We start from the raw sequence: 15009 nt of genomic DNA, 5'->3' as shown, positions 1-15009 counted from the left end.
CCATGACTGAGTATTTCCACCTTGGAACTGCAGTGAAACAATGACAGTCTCATAAAAACACATTCAGACAGCCAGGGATTCATGCGTCATATGACCTATGGAACCTATCCTGTCGACTTGTGGGGAGGGCGGGCAGGCCAAATTAAACCTGACCCAGCCAACAAACAGACCGCTCTGATCCGTCTTCTTGTCCACGATTTTGGTCACAACAAACTCCTCACTCTTCAAAAACTCCTGAGTCTGGGTCTGACATGTTGCTGAGTCTCTCTGACGTTTCCACCTCCAACTGTCTTGTGCTTCCAGCCCCAGTTTTCCATTTTTTTGTCACTTTTTATGTGGGGGAAAAATCATGTTAAAAAAAATATTAATCATAGCAGATGATTTTTTTTACATCATTTGAAACATGTCTGTGGAGAAACTTTAAAACAAACCAGCAAATAGCAGGAAATGCTATTTACTAATGTTAAATATACAGGTGCTCTGGAAAGAACATGCATTTTCACCTGTTACATATCTGCACAGGATTTCTGGAAACAGCAGAGTGGGTGTTGTTTTGAATTTTTAAATGTTTTTTTTTAGGTGCAACAGCTGAATTTTCTACTGATACTAAAACTATATTCATTAACTTTACTTTAAAGAATAGAAACATGTTTTGCAACAAGAAAATGGTAACCAAATATAACATTTTAATGCATCAATATTTCCTGCAAAGTTAGGGTTTAAATAAGGAAATATCTGATGAAGACTAAGCTGCTCGTCAATGATCAATCAATTTCACACATTAAGGCTGGTAGTTAAAGTCTTATTGAGATGCAGCGGAGGCATTGAAGTGTCTGCAAACTGTTTTCTCATTCTCTCTTTCCACCTACAAACTTAAAGCATCTTGAGTTTTTTCCAAAGTAACTTTTAATCACATCAGTGAAGCTGCCGGTTCTTACATCCAAGCAGTTTTATATCCCTAATAGAATTGTTTTGAGAGCCCACACCCGCGTGTCCCTTCCTCAATTTGAACAGTAATGTGAAACCAGGCGTTTTATTGCTGCTAGATTAGAGCACCTGGTAGAGTAACGTACCTGTTTCTGGCTTTAACAGACAGTCTTGTAGACTCTCTTCACAGCAACGTGCTGTTATCTGAAGTCATTGTGACACAAAATTACCTGCTCTGGCCCGCTGGCAGTTGTTTGATAATCACTCGGAGGCTATTCGGAGTAATTGTAAAGATTACAACCCTCGAAACAGCAGCTCAGCAAAGGAAAATAGTGTCAGGGATCACATCGACTCGGAAGGATCTATTTATTTGAAATGTTTGCCTCTGAAGACATGCAAGTTAAGTTTAACTGGAGACCCTAAGGCTGGCAGCTTTCTCTCCAAATGAAATTTAACCCGGCTCGTCTGCACAGGGGGAAAATGTCAGGTTTGTGACTCAACAAAAGGAGCTTTGATGGCTGCTGTGTGAACGAGCCGACCAGGACAACTTCTCAGGCCTTTCACTGTGACCGCCTGAACTTTGGGGCTGCGTTTGTCTGATGTACCTGTTGTTTTGAGGAGTTTGTGTTTCACATCTGCTGTGCTGCGCTACACCAGAAGTAACTGTGTAGTGTTCACCCTCCGTGACTCCTCTAGCTGGTGCAGACATTATTAAATGAGCAGACCTCGAGTTGCATTGGGCGTACTGGGATTTGTCTAAAATTCTGTTCTCCGCAGCAGTGAGGCAGCTTTTGAGAAAACAGACCAAATTCCATTGTGGGTATACTGCAGCTTCATTTGTCTTCAGGTGTGAATGGTTTGTTATGTGTGCAGTATGTGGGTGACTCATTTAGGCTTGCTCGATGCCAAACACAGCCAGCCCTGAAGAAAATGAATGGATAAGTGAGAGTACACAGAGGTGGACATATTAAAGGATGGGTTAAGATTTCGTTCAAGTCCACCTTCTCCTGTTCGTCCGTGGTTGTGAAGAGACCACCTTGAAAGCTATGGAGAAAATCTGCAGTCTTCAAATGTGTACCAAAGCCCAGTCAAAGTTAATATGAGGCTTCATCAGTCTAAGGTAAATCAAGTGCCTGCTTCAATCAAAGGGACACTAAAAAGACTAAAATACCCTCAGACTGCAGAAGCCTTATATTAACTTGGAATCATGCCAGGAAGAGATCTCTTCACAGCCAGGATGGACGGAGGGGGTGATAACAGCATTCAAGAACTCTTTGAATGCACATATAAGTATGTGAGTATTGCAGTAAGATAGACTTGAACAAATCAGAGCCTGTTTTTTTTTGTTTTTTTTAAAGTTAGACTTTATTTCTGCCTAATGATTTGCCTTTGCCTTTATTTTCGAGCGGAACATGTCGATGTGAATACGCACCTGTGTTTGTGTGTGTTTGTACGTCAGACATGTCGGAGCAGGTGGACGAGGTGGCCTGTCTCTCAGACTCCACGTCTGAGGAGCACTCCCTCAGCTCCTACACTTCAGAGTCCTTTGATGACAACGGTAAGACGACCAAACTCCCTTTGCACTCCTCACTCTTTGCATCTTTCTTGTGCAGCACTTCACAGTTTCACCATGTTAGGGCCTCTAAAAGTTGCTGAAAATAATGAATCTGAGAAGGGAAAAGTCGGTCTGTGAGTAGACATTGCTTTGTATTTTTGTAGTCAGAAACAACAACAACAAAAAAAAAAGACTGGGAACTTCTGATGTAGTTAAAATTCCCTCATGTAGGAACAGTCCTCTTGCATGCATCAGATGCATTAAAGGTTAATGCACAGGCCGTCAGTGGGGAAAAAAAGCTAAATCAGTTTCAACTCTTTTCTTGGATTCTATAGAGTGTCTTTTTTCCCAGACAACTCAATACCATTGATCTTCCCTAATGATCATGTGTGTGTGCATGTGTGGGTGTGTGTGTTTTTCAGATAAGAAGCCCACTAGATGCTGTGTTTCCTGTCTAATTAGTGTAGCTGCAAAGAAAAGAGTCCTCGTGCCTCTCCCACACCCTTATTGGACCCGCACACACACACACACACACACACACACACACACACACACACACACACATACCACATGCATACAAACGTGTTGGCAGGACTAACATGTATCCTCTAATGTCTACACGTGCGCACACACTTACCTCACACGTATTCTCCATCTCATCTCAGTTACACCAAACGCATTAAACCTTACCCTATTCACAAATGCACTGACATTGTTTCTCTTCTTCTCCTTCTTCTTCTTGTCTCTTCCTCTGTTCTGCCCAGCCTCCATCGTGACAGTCATACGTCTAGTCAACGATGCTGTTGATAACATCGAGAGCGAAGGTATGAAAGAACATCTCCTCTCTTTTGTGTCTGTGACCTCTGATGCCAAAGTGTTTGTTAACTAAGATATAATGAACTGATGCAGACGAGCCTTTTGCTGCTCAGTCCCCTTTCTTATTCACAATAAAACATCCTGCTCAGATTTCCAATATTGTTGTCAGCCCCTGACACCGGATCTCTCTGTGTTTCAATTTCTCCCCTTTGGTTTCTGCGTTGTTTCTCTCTCTCTCTCTCTCTCTCTCTCTCTCTCTCTCTCTGACTTTTGCTTTCTCTCTCCCTTTGTAGTGTCAAACATGGACAAAGAGCAGCAGAACAGCCCTGGTGAGTGAGATGCAAAGCAACTGAAAAACATCTTATTAACTTGCCATCCCTTTGGCTTCTTTCTCCAGCTGTGATCCCAAAACCCGACCTTTTGTATTCTTTACATTATTTCCTCTGAATACTTTTATCATACCCAGCACAGATAACCCTTTCTGTTTTTTTTTTTGTTTTGTTTTTTGCTGCCCAGACTTTGAATGTAAATGTAGCCTCCCACTTTCTAGTTATGTTTCCTGACTTCCATCTGTGGCTGGTTTCTGACAGATGGTCCTGTTTTGAATCTAGCAAAAAAAAAAAAAAAAGCAAAAGCAAAGAACAAAACATTAAGCCGGCAGGTGTCTCATTGTTGTCACTTTTCCTCTGTTAAAATAGCATAATGTGTGAACTGTAGCTAATTAACATTCATTTTAGAGCATTTGCACAGGTGTGAGTGCAATACACAACTCATTAATAACCAAATATTATCAAGACTGTCTCTTTCTGTTATGGTTTAATGTTAGAAAACACACATTGGCAGATATCAAACGTCTAATATCTGCACTGACTTCAGCAGCTCAGCATCAGTCAGGCTCCTCCATAAGTAATTTAATGACTGGCCACAGTGAAACTGTTCACCCTCGTCTGGTTGATGTTGAACTTGAGCAACTTCCAAACACTTCTCTACGACCGTGAGCCGTCTGCGTCTGTTTGTGTAGCAAATAAATGTTATTATTCAGAATCTCTAATAAATAAAATATTAGAGAATAAATTCTAATAAATTTGAATTATTAAAAAAAAAAAAAAGTCTCTCATGCAACATTCATAAATATCATATCGATATCGTGACCTTACCGGCGCGATGATTTCAAATCAGGACCTCCGGTGTTTGGAGCGAGTGGCTTGTGTCGGCTACACCTGTTATTTCTGTGTGTCCAAGGTAAACTCAACATCACATTCCCAGAGTGTAACTACAGGTTGTGTTTAATTATTGATACTGTTAATTACCGGATAGGCTTCCACTCACAACTGTAGTGTTTCTGCTTTCTCAGCCAGTGAAAGCTGATAAAGATCTTTAATGAATCTTTTTGAATCATTATTCTTGTGTTTAATTACTAATTGACCCGGGATTTGAAAGGATTTGATACTGGATTCAGATTCTATTAACCAATATCAAATGTACTTGGATCACATTTTCAATATGAAACAACTTCTTTTTTTTTTTTTTATCAAATGAAAACATTAGGTCAAAAAAATGTACAAGATGTTCCATGTATAAAACAAGTATGCAACATACACAAGCAACTAATGTTTATAATTAGTTAACTCAGATCATTTGAATGTTTGCTGGCATTTAATAGCTCGGTCAAGTTGGGTGTAGTTGTCCTCACTCGGAGCAGCGCAGAGCTTCCTCCCCGGCCTTGTAGCGGGGGTCTCGGTGGATTTTAGGGGGCACTTTGAGCCAAGTCTCACATCCGCACAGAATAGCAGAGGAGAAGGCAGCTTCAAACACTTTTCTTTCTCACAGTAAATGGGGCATCATCTACAGGCTTAACACTGACTTTCCAATCTTAACGAATGCAGGTTTTTTTTTTTTGTTTTTTTTTTTGCTTAAACAAAGATCAGGGCCAGTCATGATCTAGTTCTTCTCCCCCACAAAACCCCTATGTTTTTGTGCCACAGTCTTAAAACCAATGTTAACTGGCTCGCAACTACCGAGCCCTTTTGTTGTCAATTGCATGTAATTTACTGGGTCTGCAAAGCATTTCATTACTTACTCAGAGCAACACTGTGTTTATGGCTCTGTCAGTGCCAGCCTGCTGGAGCACGGGAACTTATTTCAGACAGAGAGAATGAAATGATTGTCGTCCAGTAGGTTGGTCCAAATAACCTATTGGATTTAATGTATTTCTGGTAATATAACACATGGACAGCTTCATTTTATGTATGTTTATTTTCATATGTTTGTGCACAAGTTAAGAAAAGTGACACAATGACAATGGCCGCACTTACTAATCAGGTTACCGCAGAAACAATCGCATAAGAAAACGTGAGAGAAATATTCTGGAAATGGGATCTAAAACGTTCAGTCTCCATTTCACATATCATTACTGAGATCACCATTAAGTGTCTGTGTGTACAATAACAGTGTGCACGTGCATGCATGTGTATATTACGTTTTGCGTGAGTTTTGTTTGTCTGTTTACACGTACGGGCGATGCGCCGAATGGCTCCGTGCCAGCCCCCCTCTCCCACTATCGGGTGTGTTTTCTTCCATGTCCTGATTCGCCGTGTCTCCTTGCATTCAGTTGTTTTCTATGAGAAGCGCATTTCATCATCAAAGGCTTCCTGTCCCATGAGATATTTGTTTTGTTTTCCACTTCACTGACAGCAAGTCGCCACCTGCAGAGCAAAGATGAGATTTGTGTAGAGTTCATCAAAGAATACATTGTGGATTGTAAGAACATTATATTATAACACCCCCCCCCCCCACCACCACCACCACCACCACCACCTCCACCTCCCTCCTCCCTCCCCTTAACCTTTCATTTGAAAATATAACCAGAAATAGCAGCATGGCATGCAGTAAGTGACTCCCACATGTTTTGTGGTGTGCTGGCACGCCACTCTATTAGATACCCCTGTCAACACATGTGTCATGCATTATATACCAGGAGCCCACACTGCTAATGAAGTGTATTCTCCATCCCACACAGAAGGTGACCCCTCTGGCTCCTCTCACTTCATCAATATGATATTTTTTCACTCACAGCTCATTAACCCAACCATGAATTATGCAACCCGCATGCTGTAGTTTGTAGGAAGTAGTGGATTAGTGGGGAGTTCTGTGTCAGTCCATTAAACAGCATGAACTCAGATGTAAAAGAAAAAAAACAACAACAAAAAAACAGAAAAACAGGAATTCTGTTGACTGATTTTATTTGCACATTAATAAATAGTAAATGAGAAACGGAGCGCGCAAATACACAGTAGAAGTTCCACAGAACACACACACACACAAATAAACACAGCCAGAAACAAAGCCTCCCTCCCAAAAAACTAAAGAGGAGGAAAATAGAAACAAGCACAACAAGCCAGAGAATATATGCAGCCTATCCATTACTGTAACCGCAGCTGGCTGCCTTTTTTTTTGTTTCTTTTAAGTAAATGAGTTTGTTTATTAGGCGGCAGTGAATTCCAGATCCTGGAACCTCGTGTTTGTGGCTTTACACCTGCAGTTAGCTGTGGCGGCTGTAGCAGGGCAACGTCGGCGTGAGTAATTGTGAACATCTTCAGATCAGTCCCTCCAGTAACTGATGCACCGCAGCACGGTCGCACGTGTCACCTCGCTCAGCTCCCGTAGATAAGATTGCGATGATACTCTTGTTTTAGAGGAGAAGGGATTTATTGATGTGGCACCTTTCGCCGGGTGATCCTGATAGAAAGATAATCTCATTCTCGCTCGCACTGGGCAATTCAGAACGGCTGCTTGCAACGTAATACACACATTCAAGTGAGAACTACATTCTTCTGTTTTTGGCAGAACGAGTTTGTCCAGGAAATAAAGCCTCAGGCTCCTTACACAATATGTTAACTCAGATCTCTTTCTCATCTCGCTCAACGTGTTGTTCCATTAAAAAATAAACTATTTGTCACTGGAACGTTTCCAAACAGTTTAAAAAGATTTATTCTTCGTGTCTCTGTCCTTTTCATTTCAGCGTACCGCTGGGAGTCTTCCAGCCAGACCTCGAGCTGGTTGTCACCATCACGTCTGCGTCCGCCAGAGGTGGGATCTCATTTTGACCTCAGCGACACCCAGCAGAACATCAGACGAGGAGGCAGCACGCGCTCTCTCCAGCTGGACTACAGGGTGATGGGCTACAGCAGTGACAGGGGCCGAGAGCGGGGACGGGAGAGCACGAGGAGGACCTTCCAGTGGGAGAGGAATCAGTCGGGTGAGTGGGAGAAGAAACGCATCCTGAGCAGAGAAGAAAAGAGAAGACACGAAGGGGAAGGAAAGAGCACAGGCAACAGGAGCAGAGACGTGGGGGCGCGTCAGGACCACAGAGACCTTCAGCAGCTGCACGGCCCTGACAGCTGTGAAGACAGCTCCTCGCCTGTTTACGAGGAGTACCGAGAGTGCAGCCACGACCCAGAGCAGAACGAAGACGCAGAGAGCCTTTATGACACTCTTCCCCCGACCCGACGAGCCTACGAAGGATACCCGTCAAGCCCCCCAGGCCTCAATCTGCACCCGGCCCAACTTCTGCCCCCGCTAAGGGCGTGGGACCTACAGACAGGGGAGTGGAGGGAATCGCAGGAGGACCACGGAGGGCTCGGCTCCGGCGGTCTGGCGGGTTCTGGGGACGAGCTTGAGAGACTACTGAACCTGGTGTCGCTCAGAGCCAGGAGAGCCACGCGAATAAACAGAGCCTCCACCGGCTCTGAGCCCACAACAGGCTGGGAAGGATTTAAATAAGCGCACAAGACTGTTTAAAACAAATAGATTTAATATTCCTTTATATACTGAGAGAGTGGCAGTGGCTCTCTCTGATTATACTTGACATTTATGAACACACCATTGATCTACCACCTAAAAATAATTAAAGGAGAATATTACAATATATGCTTTTATTATCCCGCATTATTATCCTGCTGTAAGCAAACACTAATCCACCACCAATCCCCTGGCTCATTTTATAAGCTGGAGGGACAAAAAAAAAAAAAAAAAGAGGAAATGTATGCGTTCTCCAGGCGCCTTCCTTCACCTGTGCTGTGCGACAGTTAGCGGAGATTGGCTGAGAATCAGTGCTATCACATTTATTATTTATAAAACCACTGGAGCGCAGCATTTATTAACACCAAATATGAAAGGAGCCGGTTTGTCTGTGTTTTAGATGATACCACTGTTGTGTACGTACAGTATGTGATCATGCGTTTCATACGTTGTTCTGTTGGATTGCAAACAAAACAAAGATCCCCCCACAAACACACACACACACACACACACACACACACACACACACACACACAATCATTTTGTATTCATGAAGAGGCTCACAAGCAGCCAAACAAATGAATAGCGTAATTATGAAATAAATAATTACAGTATAATTAAATGATTAGATAAAGACCCCATGGTATCAACTCCTGGTAATCGTAATAACATCTCTGAGGCTTTTGTCAGGGATGTGTGTGAACAGTGTGTGAACAGTGTGTGAACAGTTCTCTGCAAAAACCACTGCGAGCATGTGCCAATAAAAGTAAGAAATGTATTAAGTATTACATGGTTGAGCAAACAAAATGATTGTGTGTGTGTGTGTGTCTCTCTGTTTTATGACGATGCTCTCATGCATTTCGGTTGCATCACACACACACACACACACACAGATTCATTTCTGATTGCTCAACCATGTAATACCTAATATATTTCTTACTTTTATTGACACATGCTCGCGGTGGTTTTTCCAGATAACTGTTCACACACTGTTCACACACATCACTGACAAAAGCCTCAGAGATGTTATTGAGATTACCAGGAGTTGATACCATGGGGTCTTTATCTAATCATTTAATTATTCTGTAATTATTTATTTCATAATGATACTATATTCATTTGCTGGGTTTCTTATGAGCCTCTTCATAAACACAAGCATCAGGGATGTCTGGCTCATGTAAGTATGAATGAATACAGCACTTTAGGTAATGTTATGGTTTTTTTTTTCTTTCTTTGTTTTACACATGCTGCTCAGCTTTGTCCTCTCATTTTGCCTCAGTTATGGGACAGAGAGTGTAAGTGGACATATGCAGATTCACTTATCATCACAGATTCTGATATTGTTCTCAATGTGCATTATGTACCATGTATATATTAGCAAAGCTGGAACTTTTTAGCCGTGCTGCAGCTGGAATTAAACCCACTTTGCACCTGGTATTAACATGCGATATGAATTTCCGAGACTTTATGTGCAGAAATGCTTAAAGAATTATGTGGAACTGCAACCGTGAAGTACAGAGTCACTCACCCAAGACATGCACACATGGCTGCCTCCCCGATAACAGAATGTAAATGTCCGCCCGCGTTCCCAGTTCACAGGCAACAAAGGGAATGTAAATGGAATTAAATTCCATGTTAAACAACTTTGAAACACAGGCAAAACAAACAGGTGGCAGGTAACTAGGAGTATTTACGGATTAACATGTTTATAAAGGCAGGTTTAGACAATTGTGCACTGGGAGCGAGCCAGAGCAGATGTCCGCTGTCAGGATTACAGGTAGCAATGGAAGCAGCTGTGCTGACCCTGCCTTCATCTCACACTCACCATATGTCTTCTGGTACACATGACTCATTGTGTTTGATTTGAAAAGGAAAAATTGCCTTTGACAAAGACCCTGTGGTGTACAGAAAAACATTAGCAGCTTAGTCAAAGATGTAAACGAACAATATATATTGCAGACTGTTTTGGACTCCTGAAGGATGGAGCGGATACCAACAGGTGTAAATGCAAATCATCCACATCAGAGAGTACGCACTGTACATGTACACTGTCGGTCATTTACACAATTCATTGTCTCAGTGTTTCTGGCATTAAAGCACACAATAGAAATGGAGATTTTAAAAACAACTCGTTGCGCACTTTCTACAACACAAATCAAATATTGTTCAGAAAGTTCGTCCGAACGCTGCTGCAGAAGTTCCCACGAATGTGTTGCACTTGCTGCTTTGCTTTCACCTTCTGTCCAACCGGCTCCATGGGGTTCAGGCCTGGAGACTTGTGCTGCTCTTCCATCATGCGAAGCCTCGGTCTGGTTCTCTTCTTCTCATGTTTTGGCTCATTATCCTGCTGTAGGATGAACGCCCTAACCAAACAGTCTGTCTTCCTTTGTTACTCGCCATTTCTTATCAGCTTTCTGAACACAATATACACAACTACTTCCTGCAGTGCAGTACTGTAATGCATCAGAGGGTGTAGTAACAGTTTGTTCCAACACTGCCTTTGTACAGACAGGAGGTTTGTGTTTCATCAACAAAAGTTGGGGCAGCCGTTGCAAGTTGTTTGCATCAACTTTCAAGGCTTCATCTTCTTCCTTTGCTGCGGGAAAGCTGTAAGTTAAACACTTTCTATTTAATTGACATGATTTCTTTCAGTTTTTGGTGACCTGAACTTTTTGTTAGGGTAGTTTACCATTTACTTTTGTACCATTTCAGTTTATTTACTAGACATGAGCTGCTTCAATTTCAATAAAAACCGGGGGAAAGAAAGCGGTGTTGTCAAACTTTTGACCTGTGGTGTATCTTAATGAAAATGTAACACTGAGAAAGACAAGAACTCAACACAGCCAAGAACCGAAGGTCACAGTGTTGATTCAAATGGATTCCTTTGAATAACAACAAAAAAAACTGCCACTAAAAGCTAGTTTATATTTGAATAGCTTTGGTTATGCTATAAAAATCGTCTTGCTCTGAGGGTAAATGGATTGATTTGTTGTTACAAGAATGCAAGATATATTGAAATGAACCATGTGGATTAATACAAATAGTCACATACAAACACACAGTAGTCATGATCAGGTTTGGTGTCACCTAATGTATCCATGTCCAGCAGCAGGGTGTCCATTCATCCTGCCATCCTCTATGTCCGCTCCTATTCAGGTCTCCTCTGCCCCAGCTCGCACCGGGGGCCACAGGCACAGAAACATCACCGGACAGGTCGGACTAACACCTGGACAAACACATTCACACCTGTGGGCACTTCACGGTTTCCGGTTCACCTGTCCTGCTGCATGTCCGTGGACTGTGGAGGGATGTCGGTGCACCCGAAGGAAAACCCACAGGAACACTGTGAGAAGGTGCAAACTCAACACAGAACAGCAGCTTCCAGAGGCAGAAAATTTAAAACTCACACCCTCAGCGCTGCTAACAAGTGAGACACCTCTGCTGCACCCTCACCTCACCGGATTTAAGTTATTTCAGGTCGCTGACATGCCGGAGCACAACAATTTATGCACAGCATTGTGGATGTTTGAGTGGCACACTATTAGGACTTGGAAGAAAACGCTCTAGTCAAGCAGGTTCATACTTTATTGGAAAGAAAAATTGCATTTGTCTAAAGGGTGAGAGTGTACCTGCTGCAGCAGGTGAGCTTTATCTCAACGCAGACTACATGAGGTAAATAATCCCCATAAGATATTTAATCCTATCAAGTCAGTCTTGTCACGCCGCTTATATGTTTTTCTTTCCGTCCCGACTGGAAATCTGGCAGATTCATTTAGCAGAGCTTAAAGTCACTGATGTCCCGGGAAGACACGAAGGCGTAAGGCTGTCTTCTGGAATGTGAGGTGCATAAACTGTATGATCAGTCGAACAATAAATTTGTATTTTTGAAAATCATTTCAGATTATTTGAAAAAAAGGGTGTTATGATGGTGGCTCAGATTGCATTCGGCTGTCAACAGGTGAAGAGATTTGAGGGTAATCTTCTCATAATGCCTTTTTTTTTTTTGCTGTCTGGAATAGATGTGCCCAGCTTATTGTGCGGCAGGCTACTCTTGGTGCCTGCGAGTGTGAGTTTATTCTCATGCTGACCCAGTGCTGTGATCACATTATGCAGACTGTGCATCTGTAAGAGCACGTCATCTGTGATTAGGTAATACTTTTGCTGTACACGAGGAAATTATTAGGGGAAAAAAACAAACAAATAGAAAGGAAACCACATTCCACAGCCTCAGTACATATTTGAGTAAAGACAACATGCACGTCTGCATATAATCCAAATTAAAGCAACATTAATTACTGAGTGTTACAAGGTGTGCTGCCGGCGAGTAAGGTGACATTTCCTAATCGCTTTATCTACATCCTCCAAAGGTGACCAGTCATTAATTCTTGATTGGTGACAAAAGGTTGAAGGCGGGCGACGGTGGTCAGCGTGCTCCACATTTACGCGCCACACTCACTCTGTCTGTAACTAACAAGGAGACAGACAGAGGAACCTTTGTGGTTTTTGATTACCTCCCCCCCTCCTCCTACTCCTCCTTCCCACCCCTCACCCCCCCCCCGCCCCCCTCCCCTGTGGAGTTAACACAAACTTTGTCCTTGTTATCATCCAACCCACCGCGTATAAACACCACCAGGCTGACTGTCTGCCAGAAAGCATTCCCATGGCAACCAGACGTTCCCCTGATTGTGTTTGTTTCATTTTCTCTGTCACATACAAAACATTTTGGCCAATTAAGGAACAAGAAAGTGTATATATGTGTGTGTGTGTGTGTGTGTGTGTGTGTGTGTGTGTGTGTGTGTGTGTGTGTGTGTGTGTGTGTGTGTGTGTGTGCTCCCCATATGCTGTATGATTCTTTGATGCAGTGCTACACAGGGGGAGGGGGGCAGAGCATGCACTGAGACAAGTCAGGATTCAGAGGTGGCAGGCGTGCATGAGAGTCTTAGTCCTGGGAGACGAAGAAAAAAAAAGGACCTTAAAATTATTCATAAACATTTCAGGAATCTGTCGTTACATCATTTAAGATGACGATTTGCAAAGTGCACATTTTAGGACAGCCACCAGCTGTAGAAGTAGCTGTATTTTTCAAGACAGAAATCATTTTGTCAGAGTAAATGTAGGATTTTCTTTTTCTTTTTTTTTTTTTTTGGGATATCAATTTTGAGCGAAACACTTCATATATGTTTTAGTGCATGCCAGGTTGTGTCAGTGCAAGAGATGGAAATAGCTCATAGTCAAATGTCGGGCTGGCTCGTTCCAGTTGTGTTCTCTCTCCCCGCAGGAACCATGAACCACAAAAGACTCAAACAGGTACACGGAAGAACTTGAGGGAGATGAATCTCTATTTTCCTCAGCCCAGGAAAAAAAATAAAATAAAAAATCATGCATTACTGTGTAAAATGCACATAAACCTTGATGAAACTTGTCACTGCAGGAGACATTCTAAAATTTATATTACTGACTTAACAGCCTAAAAATAATCAGCCCGTTCTGCTCGACAATGTGATCACAACACCCGAATTTATGTTTCCTCTGCTACCCCTTCCTGTCGCAACAAGGCAAGCCAGAAAATTAGATTTTCTTATCAGTTGGCATAATATGCTAACGATGTCTCAAGTGATAACAGCCAGAGGTCTGTGAGAGGTGCAGGTGGCATGTCAGCCATTCATTTCAGTTGTCTTTTTTTTTCTCTTTTCTTTTCTTTTCTTTTCGTGGCGATCCTGCCTTCACTTCAGGTCTTCAGAGGGAGACAGAGGGAGAGGAGTCATTACCCACAGGACATGCATCCTTACATAACATTACTTCTGCCTCCAGCCAGTGGTACACACAGAGTACCAACAACAAGAATGTAAACAACACACCACAGGTAGAAAGCATCCTGCTGTCTGGTCAGAGGGAAAGAGAGAGGGGTAGGGGTGGGGGTGGGGGTGGGGGGTGTGTGGGGAGTGGTGGTGGTGGTGGGGGGGGCTACAAGCAATTTATTCATCCAGATTCACAGTTTATTAACTTATTCTGACAAGGATTATGTAACATGTCCCAATAACTTACATACACTCCCTGGCACTCTCCTTTGATGACCATCCTGCTTGTTTAAAGTATTCCAAGCATGCTGGCTGTGCTAATGACAGGCACAGGGTCAGACCAAAGGCAAATGTGAGGTTGTGCAAGGGAAAGGAGAGACAGACAGACAGACAGACAGACAGACAGACAGAGAGAGAGAGAGAGAGAGAGAGAGAGTGAGAGGGAGAGAGAGGGAGAGAGCAATAACTAAAGTGACTGTTGTGTTTATTCATCATGCATCAGAGGAAACTGATGAGGACCTGCCAGTCCCTTTAGCTCTGCTGGATTTTCATTGGACCATCTGGCATTTACACCATAGAGTAAGCTAAGCCACTTAAAACCTCTTTCTACCCTCTCACCCCCTATTTTTTATTTATTCCCCCCCCCCTCTCTTTCTCTCTCTGTTTCTGTTTCTGTCTCTCTCTCCGTCGTCTTCTCTGCTCCATTTTTTTCCACAATGCCGTTCCTCCAGATCTGGCAGGACACAGCAGGGACGGGAAGGGATGGACAGAGGGATGAAAGGATGTTACATAAAGGAGGAGGGGAATGAAAGATAGATCATGTAAGAAAGGGCGAGAGATGAGTAGAGGAGTGGGAAAGGGAAGAGAGATTACCATTCCCCAGTTCCTGCTTATTGAGGGGTGGCTGTGTGGGTGATTATAAATCCACGCTGTTCTCAGTAACACCAGGATTACACACCCAGCCAGACCTAATCTATGCGCCTAACATCTGCCTCTGGTGACACGGACACGTACGCGTGCGCGCGGACACGCAGGCGCACAGCCATACATGCACGTAAACACTGGCATGACCGCGGTGGTTACAAATGCGGCCGGTGTCTCAAGTAATTTGAT

The 15009-nt window shown here is 42.9% G+C and overlaps 1 protein-coding gene across 1 annotated transcript in view; it reads left to right on the top strand.

Annotated features, from left to right (window-relative positions):
* Positions 1-8687, top strand: part of LOC130182915 (protocadherin Fat 3) — a 70238-nt gene extending 61551 nt beyond the window's left edge. Inside the window, exons 49-52 of the mRNA XM_056398123.1 lie at positions 2387-2485; positions 3247-3306; positions 3592-3627; positions 7320-8687. Coding sequence (XP_056254098.1) covers positions 2387-2485; positions 3247-3306; positions 3592-3627; positions 7320-8080 — 956 coding nt within the window. The 3' untranslated portion in view covers positions 8081-8687. The remainder of the gene's footprint in view (positions 1-2386; positions 2486-3246; positions 3307-3591; positions 3628-7319) is intronic.
* Positions 8688-15009: the final 6322 nt, after the last annotated feature.

This window comes from Seriola aureovittata, chromosome 15, assembly GCF_021018895.1.
Source record: "Seriola aureovittata isolate HTS-2021-v1 ecotype China chromosome 15, ASM2101889v1, whole genome shotgun sequence".
Classification (NCBI taxonomy): Eukaryota; Metazoa; Chordata; class Actinopteri; order Carangiformes; family Carangidae; genus Seriola; species Seriola aureovittata.
This window is presented reverse-complemented; position numbering and strand designations above follow the sequence as displayed.